The sequence below is a fragment of the Arvicola amphibius genome, chromosome 7 (genome assembly GCF_903992535.2).
Source record: "Arvicola amphibius chromosome 7, mArvAmp1.2, whole genome shotgun sequence".
In the NCBI taxonomy this organism is placed as follows: domain Eukaryota; kingdom Metazoa; phylum Chordata; class Mammalia; order Rodentia; family Cricetidae; genus Arvicola; species Arvicola amphibius.
In genome coordinates, this window is record NC_052053.1 from 134,996,713 (window position 1) to 135,013,239 (window position 16,527).

Sequence of the window (16,527 nt, forward strand, 5' to 3'; positions counted from 1 at the left end):
AAAAGAAGAAATCTGGAGCATAAAGAAAACAGAAAACTTGGTATCTTATTCACGTACCTGGTTGAACTTTAAATCTAGTTGTAAGTTTCCCTCAGCCAAGTCCGAGGCGTGGGTAGGTTTGCCTCACGTTGTGTGCCTGTGTTTGGGGAGTCATTTTGAGACGGTGTTCGTGATGAAGAGAAGCAGCTTTTACCTAGCAGTTGGTACTTCCCAGTGACGGTCTCACACCTCCCTGTGTGCAGGCGCTGAACGGCTTTGTCCTGGTTGTCACAGCAGACGCCTTGGTCTTCTATGCTTCCTCCACTATCCAAGACTACCTGGGCTTCCAGCAGGTAAATACACTTCCCTTTCATCATTCACGATGGTTGTTGTTAGAAAGTGAGCTTTCTACTGTCTTGTCCATTTTAAAATGTAAGCTCAAAGTTGGCCATTTGTACATGGAAAGTCTTGACTAAAATGTGTGTTCTTACAAGAATTGAAAATATGTTTTAGGCTGTTGCATTTTCTCAGTATTGATAATGTGTAGCACTGATGCTTTGTTTCATGGTTATTATGTTTCTTTTGCATCCATTAATGATACCATATATACACATACATGAAACTTTCAGAACCCTGCCAATGTAGGTCTGTGTTACATAGTATCTGCTATGCTGGGTTTAATCATTAGCCTGGCAGAAGAAGGCCAGAGAAAGAAACTTTAAGGCAGGTAGGGTTTTGAAGCACACAAAAAAAATTTGCCATTAGATTTATGCATGGCTACAGCATAAAACAGTTACAGAATTAATGAGACGCCATGAGAAGGCACATGTGAAAGATTGCCTCCTATACTGTTAGTTCTGTTACATCTGGAGTATGAGCATTAACCTGAAAATATGTCTAGAGGCTGAGCTGAAGTATGAAGAGAGCACAGATGGTTGATGAGGGGACACAGGGGAAGGTAGAAGGGCCGTCAGCAGCAGACAAGACATCTGGGCAAGGGGAGTGTCTGCTGTGTGTCCGCAGCCTTGAAGGGATGGTGTGTAGTGGTCAGCAGTAGAGAACCAGTGGGACCATGCGCTGGCAGAAGTGTGAGACGCTGGTGTGTGAGGGGCTGGAACCCCTGACCTGATCTGGGAACAAACTGAAGTGAGATTACTCGTATGCTTGCTCCTCTCACCTGTCTGGCTCTCACATTGTAATGCCAGAAGCGTCACCTGAAACACTTGATACGATCTCTGGGCTCCATTCCCAGATATTCCATTTCAGTAGGTCATAGTGCAGCCCATGACTTTGCATTTCTGACAATCTCACAAGGTTGCTGGTCTACATACCACAGACTGTTTAACACATATGTGGACTGTAGCTCTTATTATATATGTTATATATAATGTATATATATATATGGAAGATGATCAAAGGAATGGAACCTGGCCACTGTTAAACAGTGTATTGTCTGTAGAAAGCCTGTTGAAACATAGTGAATCACTTAAGGTTTTGATAATGATACCATGGTTTATATCAATTAAAAAAGCTCAAGTAAAAGAAATTCAGATGTGGTGATGACTTTAAATCCAAGCACTTGGGAGGCAGAGGCAGGCAGATCTCTGAGTTCAAGCCCAGCCTGCTCTACCTGGTGAGTTCCAGAACATCCATACTGTATGGTGAGACTTTGTCTCAAAGTCAAACCAAACCGAAGTGAAAATAAAACCTAAGAAATGAGCTATGTTCCCACTCACTTTTCTCATTCATATGTGTACCTTGTACATTCTTTTTGCGTGGGATTAAGATTTCAGTTTTGAAAACTACAGGTTGCGACATACTCGTGGGAAATGATTCAGGTAATATAGTGGATAAAGGATCAAACTTTCTACTTCAGTGCTTAACCTGCAGTAGTAAAATGATAATTGTAGGTATCCTCCCCAATAAGGAGACTACACGGGACTTTTCTGCACGAATATGTTTGCGTAGGATGGATAGGAAATGTGTTACGTGCTGTGAGTTTCAGTGGAAAAGAAAAAAAGAAAAACAAATTCTCCTGAAGACTAAGAATTCGGCATCGTAGTCAAGGCTGAGAGGCATGGGGAGGAGGGATGGGGCTGGTTCCATAAAGGCTTTCTGCATTGGTGTGGAGTCTGGAGTCTGTTTGGGAAGAAAGTTTCTATAAAGAAAACACACATGAAATTGAAGGAGATCCAAACTAAATGCTGTTGAGGTTAAAGACGACAGAATAAGATGCCCGTAGGGGATTCACGGGTGAGAGGATCTAGAGCAGTAGTCCTCAGGCTTCCTCTTGCTGCGGCCCTTTAATATAGTTCCTCTATTGTGACCCCAACCATAAAATTGGCTTGTTGCTACTTCATATCTTTAATTTACTAAAGCTGATCATTTCTAATCACTGCTTTATTTCCTCTCGCTCCCTTTCCTTAGTCTGACGTCATACATCAGAGTGTCTATGAGCTCATCCATACAGAAGACCGAGCCGAGTTCCAGCGCCAGCTGCACTGGGATCTCAACCCCACACAGTGCACAGACTCCGCACAAGCAGCGGATGGTAAGGAGGTTTACCAGAAGGCCGCAGTGATGCCTTCGGATTATTCTGTGGAAGGAGGCTGAGAAGTCAGGGGGCCTGGAGCTCCATGCTGAAGACAGGGCACAGTCAGGTGGTGTGAGTCTTGGCCTCAGGTAGAGCCGGATTGTGAGAGCTGAGGGAAGTTTAGCAGATGAGAGCCATGTAGAACATCGTACATCAGAGGGTTGGCGTTGTCAGCAATGTGAATATGTGTGGAGGCCAAAGGTCACCAACCCTGGGTGTCATTCTTTGCCCACCCGCCCACCCACCCTCTATCTTACTTTCTTTAAATAAGATCTTTCATTGGCCTGGAGATCCCCAAGAAGTCTAGGCTGATGGGAGCTGCAGGGATCTTGCAGTCTGCACCTCCCAACCCTGGGATTGCAAGCATGAGACTGTATCCTTGTCTTTTCTTGACATAGGTTCTAGGGATCAAACTCAGTGTCATGTTTGAATGGTAAGCGCTTCACCAGTTGAGCTAGGGCTCACGCCCAAAGCAGCGCTGCATTTTATAAAACTGCCCATGGCACCACTATGACAGACAGGAGTGTACAGGGTGGCAACTGAACAGTGCCATCATCGTTAGCAAAACGTACCCACAGAAACGTACAGTAGCATATGCAAGAATCAAAAGGCTTTTCCTGGAGTAAGCATTGTTTTAAGATACCAGTGAAGCTGCTAAGACAAGAAGCCTACAGTTAGAAATATAGACATAGTTGGCGGCAGCAGCTCAGAGATACAAGCAAAGAAGATGTCAAGTTCTACAGCACAGACTTGCTAATAAGCTTGGGCTTTTGGATTAGTTTTGACATGGCATTTTAAATTCTGAATGCAAGCTCCAGTTTAAAATGTGTCGCGGTTTTAATTATACAAAGCCTTAGTTTCTACAGAAAATGTGAGTAGCCTGCTGTTTTGTTTCCACAGATGCTCATGGCCTCTCACAGCCGCCAGCAGTCTACTACAGCCAGGACCAGCTTCCACCAGAGAATGCATCTTTCCTGGAGAGGTGCTTCATATGCCGGCTGCGGTGTCTGCTGGATAATTCGTCTGGCTTTCTGGTACGGTGGAAAAATCTTAAAATCCCAGCTTTTGAAGTGACTTAATATGATAAAGGAAAGTAGCCTGGAGAAATTAACATTTCAGGGCCAATAAGAAGGCTCAGTTGGTAAAATGTTTGCCTTGCATGAATGGGGACCTGATTTGGACCCCAAAGACCCATGTAAAAGCCTGGCGTGGTGATCTGCACCTGTAACTCAGTAGATGAAGGGAGAAAACTGGAGAATCATGGAAGGTTATACCCAGCACACCACACACACACACACACACACACACAAATTAGTATTTCGGGGTTTGGGAGTCTTCCACAGCTTGTTAAAGCCTATCATTTAAGATGAAGTTGTAGAAATTTAATTGCATAGCATGGCTCCTGTACTTTGAGTATTTTGAAAGAAGTTTAAGTCTAAGAATTAGCGACCGTTCTTTGGTAGGATGCCTAGCATTTGGGAGTTGTATGCCATGCACACAGGAAAAGCATAGATGTATCTGTGTCTGGGATAAGTGCAAATACAACGCCACTATTTGTGGCTCCCAAGTTACCGTCTGTCAGGAGTGCTGTGGCAGGAGGTGACCCTGGGGAGTCACAGGCCAAGGGGGGCTGCATCTTAAGCCGCCCAAAGCAGTGTGTTTTGTTAGTGTTATGTTTTACAGTTGTTTTACTGACCTGGCATTCAAGCTGAGTATTGAGGTGTCTTTCCTAGAACCGCTGTCTAAGATCGGCTAGCAGAGTTAGGTGGGATTTCTGTACGCAAAGAGTTTCTTCTACTTTATGCTGTATCAGGTGTGAGTCAGAGTCCCGCAGGCTCCTAGGTCAGCTAAGTTTATCACAGCCATGTTTAAATTCTCTTTTGCCTCCTAAAATCACCCTTTATCTTGGATCCCTGCATTCCTTATATAGTTTTATAAGGTTCATTTTACTGTTTTAATGAAATTGTATATTTTCCTCAGGAAAGATTATGGCATATAGATCACACATGTTTGAAAGTTGATACAGTGACTTAACCGCCACTCTTTCCTTGAAGATGTGTATCGAGTGCCTGGCGTGCAAAGAGCCAGCCGTGGAGCGTGAAAATGGCCACGTGGTTTCAGGCACAAAAAGGATAGGGCTCTCCTGCCGTGTGATGCTAGGGGCAAGGAACTGCCCTACAGTCCTGAGAGCCCCAGAAGAGCAGGATGGCAACTCTGGAAATGAAACTGTGACACGCTGTTCCTTTTAATGACCTTCCCTAGGCCATGAATTTCCAAGGGAGGCTTAAGTACCTCCACGGACAGAACAAGAAAGGAAAGGATGGGGCTCTGCTCCCCCCTCAGCTGGCCTTGTTCGCAGTCGCCACCCCGCTTCAGCCGCCGTCCATCCTGGAAATTCGAACCAAAAACTTCATCTTCAGGACCAAACACAAGCTAGACTTCACACCTATTGGCTGTGATGCCAAGTAAGGGAGCCCCTTCACTTTCACTAAACATGTGCTTGATTTATTGTGTGGGACGTTTGCCTTAGGTCCTGATATTATTCACTGCTATACTAGCAATTAATCATTTTGTTTCAGTATTGCCTACTAAAATAAGGTAATTTTATCAGTCTGACAAACAATCTTATTTTATATTGTTTGCCATACTTGTAAGAATTATTCTTAAGACGTTGGTTAATTTTACATTTTATAAAAATATTATTTAATTTTTAGCTTTAGAAAATAAATATCTAAAGTTAATTAGTGAACAAGAATTTATGCCAAAGCATTTTAGTTTCTTTCTCCTTTCATGTGAGAGCATGCAGTGACGTGACCTAGGCCTTGTCTCTGAACTCAGCCTGAGTTCTCCATATTTTATTTTATCATCAACTCTGTCCGTTCATGTTTGGCCATCCTAATTTTAATGGCCTTACTCAAAAGAAGAAAACAGGCTGATACTGAGACTTAGTAGCCAGAAGTAAGAAAATAAAAAAATTAAAATTCAAAGGGCTGCTTCCTATGTTTTAATATGAAAACTTTGGAAGTCAGCGGCAGTGCTTGTAGAAATAGCGAACACCCCGTGAATGTGTGGCGGTTCTCTTACAACGTGATGCTTTTCTGGAACAGAGGGCAGCTCATCCTGGGCTACACGGAGGTGGAGCTGTGTACCAGAGGCTCGGGCTATCAGTTTGTCCACGCTGCCGACATGCTCTACTGCGCAGATTCCCACATCCGCAGTGAGTGCTAGACCGCATTAGCTTGTTACAGTGTTTCCTGTTTCGTGTGTGCGTGTGCGTGTGTGTGCGCGCGCGCATGTGACATGGGCAGGGACAACTTGTAGGAGTTATTCTCTGTGCGTGTGTGTGCGTGTGTGTGTGTGTGTGCATGTATGTGTGTGCGTGTGCGCGCATGTGACATGGGCAGGGACAACTTGTAGGAGTCATTCTCTGTGCGTGTGTGTGTGCGCGCGCGTGTGTGCAGGAGGTGGGCAGGGACAACTTGTAGGAGTTATTCTCTGCCACTTTGTAGACCCCTAGGCCCAACCTCAAATAGGCTTGGTGGCAAGCGCTCTACCCGCCGAGGCATCCCCCCAGCCCTCATACGGGAGGGTTTCAGTTGTTATGAATGACAACGTCCTCACCGAACTGCTAAGATTCATCCTGTGTGGCATCCTGTCACGTTGCTTAACCAGCTCTACCTTTTACTTCCTAAATTCTTCACGGCTGTCATGCAGTAACATAGTGTTATGATGATTATGAAATTAACTATTTGGCCAATGAAGCTTCACTCAGAAAATCTTTTTTTTTTTGTTGCTTTGTTTTTTGTTTTTTCGAGACAGGGTTTCCCTGTAGTTTCTAGAGCCTGTCCTGGAACTAGCTCTTGTAGACCAGGCTGGCCTCGAACTCAGAGATCCACCTGCCTCTGCCTCCCGAGTGCTGGGATTAAAGGCGTGGGCCACCACCGCCCGGCTCAACTCAGAAAATCTTTAATGGCACCATTGACTCATACATGTATGTTAATATAAAGTCAGAAAACACTAAACATATTGCTCCTTTAGCCTGAAAAGTTGTAATCTTTACTTTTTTCCCAAGTGAAGCTCTTCTTGGGTGTTTACCAAAACCGTCTGGCCTACTCTTGACATCACCCTTTTTCCCTTTTCCATGCTAACCTTCATCTAAAATGGGTTCTAGCTCTAGCTCTGGAGAAGGGTTTCTGTGTCTCTCAATGTTTACTGTGTTTAAACATTTTCAAGATATTATCATCATTGCTAGTTAAAGAAATAGGTCGGCATGACTTTTTAAATTTTTTACTTTATGTTTTAATTGTGTGTTTGCTGTGTGGGAGTATGTGCACATGGGTGCAGGTGAACTCAGATGCCAGAAGAGGGCACCAGTGTGGCCGCTGGAGACCAAACTCAAGTTCTCTGCAACAGCAGCAAATGCCCTTAACCGATGAGCCTATTCTTCAGCCCTGAAGAGGGGCTTTGTGGTGGGGATTTTCTGTACTATACTGATAGAGGGTTTAACTTTGTTTTAAATGCCTACTTTTAGTGATTAAGACTGGAGAAAGCGGCATGACGGTGTTCAGGCTTCTTGCAAAACACAGTCGATGGCGGTGGGTCCAGTCTAATGCACGCTTGATTTATAGAAATGGAAGGCCGGATTATATCATCGCAACTCAGAGACCGCTCACGTAAGCTAATGGTTTTGTGTTTTCATGAATCTTACCAGAAAATTTATGAACAATCTAAGGCAATTGAACCTATAACTAAAAATTAAAAGTTAAAAGAATATATCTACAAAGAATAGGGCAAAGGTGAGAAATGTTGAAAAAACAGAAGTGACAAACTTCATTGAGAGCTAAGTAGATAAAGCTAAAAGAATCCTACTCACCTTCCAGTTTAGGGGGAGATGAAAAGTCCATGACATATTTAAAAGAAAAACCTGAAAACGCTGTGTTGTGCTCCCAGTGGCCTGGAAACGCTGTGGTGTGCACCCAGTACACTGTGGTGTGCACCCAGTACACTGTGGTGTGCACCCAGTACACTGTGGTGTGCACCCAGTACACTGTGGTGTGCACCCAGTACACTGTGGTGTGTACCCAGTGTGCTGTGGTGTGCACCCAGTGATCTAGGAGTTTCTCACATATTCCAGAGAGGAATCTTTGGTGAAGTATTTGGGCTGCAAGGACTTCTCTCACACAAGAATTACTTTTCTGGGTATGGCCGGAGGTAGGAATCGTTTGACCAATAGAATGTATTAAAGAGACAACGTCCTGGAGCCAGAGGGTTCTCCTGTCCTGTTCCTAGAGTTGCTGGTCCAGTTCCTTTGTATGTCTCTGTCACCACGTCACCTTAATTGTACTGTCTTTGCTAGCAGTTTTGAGTTGTGAATGCATGTCTTTGCTTTTGTGTCTATTTTGTTCTTATTCATGATTGTCTTGGCTCTTCTTTATTCTTTATGTTTCCAAATGCACTTCAGAATTCATTGTAAATTCCCAACAACAACAGCGAAACTGTTGGGATTTTGAAAGCATAGCCCTTTGGGGGAAGAATTAACATCTGTACAGAGGTAGTCATCAGCCCATGCCATAGTGAATGTTTGTATTACCCATAAGAATACATAGATGTGTTCTTCACACACCCATATAACAAGCAGACCTCTGTCTTCATTAGTCTCTTTCAGGCTCAAGCCTCTCATTTATTGATTTTTCTATTGCTCATTTGTTTTCTATTCTATTTATGTCTCCTGGTTATTATTTTATTTGTAATTTTTTCAGTATTTATATATTTTTCCTGTATAGTTTTAACTATATTTACATAACACTAGTCATGAGATAAAGTGCTATCTAGTACATTTTACTTATTTTTCTTCTCCTTTTAAAAATATTTTCCTTAAAAAAACATGTATGGTAAAACTAATGGCTGCAGACCTTCCTGCCCACCCTTCTAGGGATGAGGAAGGAAGAGAGCATTTGCAGAAGAGAAGCATGACGCTGCCCTTCATGTTTGCTACCGGCGAGGCCGTATTATACGAGATCTCTAGCCCTTTCCCTCCCATGATGGATCCCTTACCGATACGTACCAAAAGTAGCACTGATGCAAAAGACTGGGCTCTGCAGTCAACCCCGAGCAAGGATTCCCTCCACCCCAGCTCCCTTTTGAATGCCATGATCCAACAGGATGAGTCCATCTATCTCTGTCCTGCTTCGAGTACCATCCCTCTAGACAGCCACTTTCTCACCGACTCTGCGAGCGAGTGCAGTGGCTGGCAAGACCGCATCGCAGCAATAGGAAGTGAGCCTGTGTTTAAACATGAGCAAATCGGACATGCTCAGGACGTGAACCCCGCACTCTCGGGAGAACCCCCGGATAGCTTTCCAGATCACAAAAACGACGACTTGTACAGCATCATGAGAAACCTAGGGATCGACTTTGACGATATCCGGAGCATGCAGAGTGAGGAGTTCTTCAGGGCCGACCTCTCCAGTGAGGCTGACGTCAGAGACTTCGACATAACAGACGAAATGCTGACCTATGTGCAAGATTCTCTAAACAAGTCGACCTTGCTGAGTTCAGCTAGCCAGCAGCAGCCTGCGACTCAGCACCTAAGCTGCATGCTGCAGGAACGCCTGCACCTAGAGCAGCAGCTGCAGCAGCAGCAGCAGCTGCAGCAGCACCAAGCTCAGGCCATGGAGCCCCAGCATCAGCTGGAGCAGATGGAGCCCCAGCAACAGCTATGTCACCAGCTGGGTCCCATGGTGCTCCCCCAGCAAGAGCTGGGTCAGAAAGCCAAGCACATGCAAGTCAATGGCATGTTTGCAAGTTGGAACTCCACCCCTCCTGTGCCTCTCAGCCATCCTCAACAGGAATTAAAGCATTACAATGTCTTTCCAGACTTGCCAGCGACTGTAGAGGCGTTCCCCTACAAACCTGAGGTGGACGGTATGCCTTACGCACAGAACTTTGCTCCCTGTAATCAGACTCGGTTTCCACCGCATTCCGACTGTGCACCCTTGGACTTGCCGGGGAAGGGTTTTGAACCGTCCCTGCACCCCACTACGACTAGTTTAGAGGATTTCCTCACTTGTTTACAAGTTCCCGAAAACCAAAGGCCTGGGATCAGTCCACAGTCAGCCATGGTCACCCCTCAGGCGTACTACGCGGGGGCCATGTCCATGTACCAATGCCAGCCTGGGACTCAGCACACGCCTGGGGACCAGATGCAGTGCAGCTCCGCAGTTCCAGGCTCCCAGGTATTCATAAACAAGGTAAGGGCGCTTAGAGCTGCGTAGACCTGTCAGGCCCACCTGTCTCCATGTTGTGTTACTGTTACGTTTGCACATATTGTCAGAAGCCGTCTACGCAGCAAGTAGTTTCAGAACCGCTTTTACTATAGTTAAATTCGCAAAACTAACTTCATTGTAATTTGCTTAACATAATACAGATAAATTATTTTGAATAATTTTCTTAAAAATAACTTGGTGTTAGCATAACTTAGTAGCTGCTCTCCGTTGCCACGCAAGGGTATACCATGCTCACACTAATAAATTTCTGTTAGAGAATGTTAGTTTGTTTGAAAATGTACTGGTTCAGCTTGTAAGACTCTCTTGGCCAACATTCAGTTCCTTACCCGGTTTGCTGTTGAGTGCGGCTTGCTTCTCAGTCCCGATTGCTTCTTCTAGAGTGTTAGCACATCTGTGGACTGCCCACTCTCATATTTGCCCTCTCTTTTTTAGCAGTTCTGAAAAGGAGACTAGTTTGGGTGTAAGAGTGCAGGCGTCTTAGTTAGGGTTGCTGTTGCTGGAATGAAATGCCACGAACAGTATCACGGTGAGCAGAAAAGGGTTGCTCTCACACACAAGTCCATATATCACAGCTCATCATCAAAAGCAGGAGGGGCCAGAACTCATGCAGGGCAGAAAGCTGGAGGCCGGAGCTGGTGCAGAGATCATGGAGGAGTGCTTCTTACCGGCTTGCTTCCCGTGGCTTGCTCAGCCTACTTTCTTATAGCACCCCACACTGGGCTGGGGCTGGGCCCTCCCACGTCAGTCACTAAGAAAATCCCCTGTAGGCTTCTGCCGACAGCCAGATCTCATGGAGGCATCTTCTCAAGTGACGCTCTCTCCTCTCCAGTAACTTTAACTGAGTCAAGTTGACATCATACTCATCAGCACAACTAACTCTCTGTCAGCCTGATACACAAAACATCACTTTTCAATTACAACCTTTCTCATCTATTCCCATAATGCCACGTTAATATCAACATCACAATATAAAACATAAATGACTTTAAAAGTCCCGTGATCTTTACAAATTTGAACACATTAAAAGTTCAGTTTCTTTAAAATATCCAGTATCTTTTAAAAATCTAAAATCTCTTTTAAAAGTTCAAAGTCATTAATCTGTAGGGTCCTATAAAAAATCACAATAAAATTAAATACCTTCTAACATCAAGAGAGAAATGCCAGGGCACTGTCACAGTAACATCAAAGCAAAACCAAACTCCAGCTCTATAAATAGCGCAGTGCCCAATGTCGGGGCCCGATCACTTCTCCCGCTCCATCCTGGACAGCGTAACAGTTTCCCCCTGAGATCCAGCAAGCTCCTTTCCATAGCTGCTGCTGTCCTTGGAAGCCATCCCATGCTACCTGTATCTCCAAAATGCTGGGGTCTTCTGATGCAGCTGGGCTGCACTGTCAGCATAACCTCTCGTGGACTACTCTCTTCATGGTGTCAAGTCCCAGCTGCTTCCCATGACCCCTTCATGCCTTCACACCCAGAACCGCCTAGGTGACTGTATCCTTGGCTGCCTCTGGAACACAGCACTCCCCAGAAGAGTCAACTCAACCATACTGATCTCTTCTTAATCACATCTAATTCTTAGCTCTAGCTGGCCTACTGTCCCATCTTTTGAGGTCATTTTCTCAATTGAGGTTTCCTCCTTTCTGATGAGTCTAACTTGTATCAAGTTGATGCAAAACTAGCCAACACAGCAAGCAAGCATTTTCCACTTTGTAACTTGTAGAAAAACTAATTAAACGTGTATTACAAATGAATTCATTAAGATCATACCCATAGTGTAACATTATAGAAACAGCAAGAAACATTTTGAAACCCAGAACTGATCAAAAGTCCTGGTCTCTGAAATGCAATGGAGAAGTTCTGGATATCATCAGCTCGCTGACTCCAGGTCCTCGATTGGAGTGACGCTGGGACAGAATAACCCTCTGGCACCCCGTGGCACCCCGTGGCACCCCGTGGCACCCTGTGTCACAGGATTCCATTCAGGTCCCAAGACAGGCGAAGTGAACCAGTTGTAATAGTCTCTGTGCTGTCTTTAACTTATCTCATAGGATTAAGGGGGAAACCTGATTTTCTCAGTGTGTGTGAGCATTTCTCTGTATGACTTGAACAGTGCAGGGTTGGGCCCTGAGCTTCAGTGGAGGGCTGTAAGTGTAATGACATGCAGATGGAAGGGTCTAGAATATGTTTTTAAGGTGTTTACAGGCTTGTAACAAGTGGCTCTGCTGTTTTTGTTCTCAGTTTCAGAATCAGGGAGTGTTAAATGAAACCTACCCGTCCGAATTAAACAGCATCGGTCACACTCAACCCGCCCCTCATCTTCATCACCCCGCAGACTCCAGGTCTTTCCCTGATGTCACCCCCAGTGGATTCCTTTAGCTTCAAGCCCAGGAACAAGATACTGGAACAGTCCACACTGGGCTTCAGCACTCTATTTCCAAAGCAGATTTTAATCTCTGTGTTTAGAAAAGGAATTTAAAAAATGTTATCAGTCACCTATAAAATGGGAAGCTCCGTGGGAGTCTAGGAAGAGACCCCATGCATTTGCAAAGCTTTAACACCTCAGGTTGCACAGTGCTCACCGCGGAGAACTTTAGGGTTCTGGAAAGTTGAACTACTCTGCTCAATGACTTCAGCCAGAAAAACAGCGGGTACTTTGAGCTTTGAACTTCAGGATTCTTGTTAGTATAACCAAATACTGAGTTACAAGACTGATTGATTTCCTATATTTTTAACCTCTGTTTTTTGTCTTGGATGTTAAAAGAAATAAATGGTTTGGTGCTTTTATCAAAAGAAAAATCTCAATGTTTTCCTTCTACACTGTTAATATAAGTGCCTCGCATGTTTTTCTGTCCACCTGTAAACACAATAGGGTGTGTATTTTATACAAAATATTCTTTATCTTTTTTTGAATTAATATTCTTTCTGCGCACAAATATTACCGGCATTTCTTAAAGCCCATCCTTTTTTATTAATTCGGGCATGTGTTTGCTGCACTGCTTGTGTCCTTTCTTCAGATAAAGGGCAAATAATGACTGAAAATGACTATTTATTATGTAATATACTTGCTTCTGGACTTTTGATGTTCCTCTGTGCCTTATGTTGCAAGATTTGAAAATAACATGTTACCAAACTTATTTAATTATTACGTAAATGTTGAGACAGTAGCACTTACACGTTAACAGTGTTTTTCCGAGCGCGCGGCATTCTGAGAATGCCACCGTTGGCTTTCACGGAAACCTCCGTAACGATAAGAGAGTGCCACCATGTAGAATGCTCATGACAGCCACACTCCCTAGGCTACCCCGAAGGGAAGTGGAGTTTGTCTAGCTCCTTCGTTAAATTAAGTAAAGCACTCGTTTCATGACATATAAGTTGTCTTTAAAAGCTGTGTTGGGTCTGCAGTCCTTTTTTTGTTATATTGGCTTTATAAATTTCACTTCTTCTACTAGTGAAAGGTATTAGTTTTTCTCATATTTGAGGAGTGTCAAGGTTGAAGATGTCATGTTTGGTGCAAGGTATTTTAATGAATGAAATGAAATGGTGCATTGTATAAATATAACGAACAAATATTCTGTAAAATATTTTCAGTTTTCATTGAAGACTAGTCCTTACCTCATACGCATATTTTTCAGTGTATCGTGTTATCAAGTAATGAATTGAGGCTTCTGAGCTGGTGTTAAGATAAAGATAATTTGCTCGCCTCCATACATTGTTTATATGATATAACCTTTGCCCCCAATATGACAAATTCATCCCGCTGCCAAATATCCTGTTGTCAGTTGGGTTAAAGAAAAGAAAAATGCTGATGCCTGTCCCTGTCTTTGTCATTTACTGAGATATGATATATAAAGGACATGGACCTGTTTTTCACGTATTGTATAAAAGTATGATGAGATCCCAAGCTTGCGTGTGCTATTAAAATACAGCAGTGGTTCTCAGTGTCCAGTCTCGACCTCTCTGGGGGCCAGACGACTCTTTCACAGGGATCACCAAAGACCATCAGAAGACACAGATACCTACATTATGATTCATAACAGTAGCAAGATTACAGTTATGAAGCAGCAAGGAAAATAAATTTATGGATTAAAGTAAGTAAATTTATGGTTGGGGAGGTCACCGCAACATGAGGAACTGAATGAGGCCCCGGAGCTAGGAAGGCTGAGCACCACGGAGATGCAGGAGCTCCTGTTTTAGTTTAGAAAATGAACGCATGTAAACATGGCTTCAGGCAAAAAAAAAAAACAAACCATCTCTCGATTCTATGCATTTGCAGTCAAATTTCCGAATCGTAGGATTAAGTGTTGACAAACAACTATCTAAAACATTTCACAATTTACTTGGAGCATGGGGTATCACTAAGGATGTAGACCAGTGATCTAGATTAATATTCCATTTTCATGTTTAAACGTTTTATTAAAAGTTGTCATAGACACCATTCTGTCAGTCTCTTCAACATGTTAACAAATGGTCAGTTAAACAATGCTTTGGACATTGTAAGCATGGTGGCATTTAATTACACACTTATAAAACTGAGAGTTTTCAAAGCAATATTGTGTATGTTTACCTATTTAAAATAACTCAGACATCTGAGAATAATAAAATCCCATTAAACCGAATGTGCATTTGTCTGTATTGCTAAATGCCAGACAGAAGGAGTGTTTAAAGCAGAGCTGGACTGAGGGATTAATGTCTCAGTGAAACTCACACCTAAGGCTGTGTGGGCGTGTGACTGGAGCTCTTACACACCCGAGCACTCACCAGTGTGCCCTGTGTTGGCCCCGCAGTTGTTACCGTGCACAAGCTATCTGGCTTCAGTGTGAATAGGTTTTAGGTTTACATGGCTTCCTGCTATTCTTCAGACCATTACTGCTGACATATGCTATGCATAGATTGTTGTGTAAAGTATGATTTTTAATGTCCTTAAATGCCAAAGAAAGTGTAAACAGTGATATATGATAATAAAATAACCACCACGTATGAATGATGTTTTCATGCACGCTCTTCTTTCTGTCTGCGTGAAGGAAGCAGGTCCCTGTAGCCTCACACGATCGCTTGGCGGAGGTAGCCCTAGCGGGAGGAAAAGACATTTGAGTTTGATCTGAGCAACTTCAAGCTGAAAAGTGACATCCCCGACCACTAGTGTGTTATGTTGGTGGTCACGCATGACAGTGAAATTGTTCGGTGGACCACACCGCCGAGGTTTGGATAGCACGCTCTGTGATGTAATGTGTGCTATCATCACATTTCTTACTGTTTATCACAGCATAATCTACATGATGATTATCTTTCTGGTCTTGGTTCACACACTCAGGTCATTGGCTGTCTTAAGCATGAACGATTCTAGCTTGCCACGTCTCCCCAAGCCTGCTGACCCAAAGGTGTTGGCCACTCCAGGGTCTTGTCTTGCAGATGGCCTTGCTTCCAGTTTCACCAATAAAATCTGTAGCCTCCCCCAGATAGTGCTTCCCTATCCTTCATCTCCTCCACACGGCCAGTACATAGGAGGAGAGGTTCCTAGACCTGACCTTGGTTTTCTATTCTTTGAAGTTAAAAATAAGCCTCTATGCTTTCTGGCTTTAACCTCCCCACTTCTGTAGATCTCCCTGTGGGCAGGTTGCCATCCAGCTTGGGAAACCGTGGTCCTTCTCCCCCTTAGTTTGTTCTCTCTGCCTTGCGCAGAAGTCCCTGCACTCTCTCCTCAGCCCTGCCAGCTCTGAGTGTCCACTCACCGTCCCTTCTCATCAGTCACTCTTCTGTCTGGATAAGTCTTGGCTCCAGTTTCGGCTCTCTGCATGCCCGTGCATGCTGCAGCTCTTCCCTGTATGAGCTGTATCCCCTCCCGTTTCGGTCTGACTCACGGCTGACCTTCATCATCTGATGCTCTCGATTGTAAGTGACTTCCAGATAACGGTACAAAAGAGCGGAAACGCAGCTCGTGAAAAACTTACACACTTAGCGACAAGGAGACTGAGGCCAAAGCGTTAGCCCGGCATTATATTCAGTGATGAGAGGCATCTGGGTAGACATGCCGATGAAGAGTAGGGTTGCTAGCCATCCTGCACTAGGCTTTCCTCTTTCTTCCATTCCACCTGATGCTTATTTTAAATCTCTTTTACATCCCCATGAGGTAAATTTAATTATTCCTCTTTGCATAAACTATACTTTTTTTAAAAAAAAAACTGGTCTCCAAATGGTTGTCATACTCAGAATAATGGTCAACAAAATATATTTCTTTGGAACCCCCGCTTATGTTAATTTGGTGGCAAGGGACATTTGTAGACCTGGGGATGGGAAGGTGCTATGGACTGGATCTCAAACATCCTCCAGGGCTTTTGTTGAAGGCTCGCCCACCGGCTTATGCTTCACTGAGAGGTGAAGGAGCCTTCAGAGAGTAGGGCCTTGTGGGAGAATCGTAGGCATTGAAAACATGTTCTGACAGGGCCTGAAGACCCCTCCCCGCCCCCTTTATTCCCCGAGTCTGTTGAAATGAACAGACGTTGCTACCTCTCCCTCCTGCAAGGTGTACTAGGCAGTGACATGGCCCAGAAGCCATCAATGGAAATCCTGGAAGTTACAACTTATTCTTTTCCTCTTCGACAAAAGCTGATAGCTGGGTGGCGGTGGCGCACGCCTTTAATCCCAGCACTTGGGAGGCAGAGGCAGGTGGA

The 16,527-nt window shown here is 44.1% G+C and overlaps 1 protein-coding gene across 4 annotated transcripts in view; it reads left to right on the top strand.

Moving 5' to 3' along the window:
* The window catches only part of Ahr (aryl hydrocarbon receptor), a 53,975-nt gene that overhangs the window by 20,343 nt on the left and 17,105 nt on the right, over positions 1–16,527 (top strand). For 3 of the 4 annotated variants that reach the window (XR_005286166.1, XR_005286167.1, XM_038336246.1), the window contains exons 4-10: positions 243–332; positions 2,407–2,530; positions 3,473–3,606; positions 4,835–5,037; positions 5,680–5,789; positions 7,104–7,245; positions 8,505–9,822. Coding sequence is in view for 2 of the 4 variants with exons in the window: in XM_038336246.1 (XP_038192174.1) it covers positions 243–332; positions 2,407–2,530; positions 3,473–3,606; positions 4,835–5,037; positions 5,680–5,789; positions 7,104–7,245; positions 8,505–9,822 (2,121 nt within the window). In the remaining 2 variants the exon portion in view is untranslated. Of the gene's footprint in view, positions 1–242; positions 333–2,406; positions 2,531–3,472; positions 3,607–4,834; positions 5,038–5,679; positions 5,790–7,103; positions 7,246–8,504; positions 9,823–12,097; positions 14,841–16,527 lie in introns of those variants that run through there. The other variant, XM_038336247.1, reaches the window with a different exon arrangement.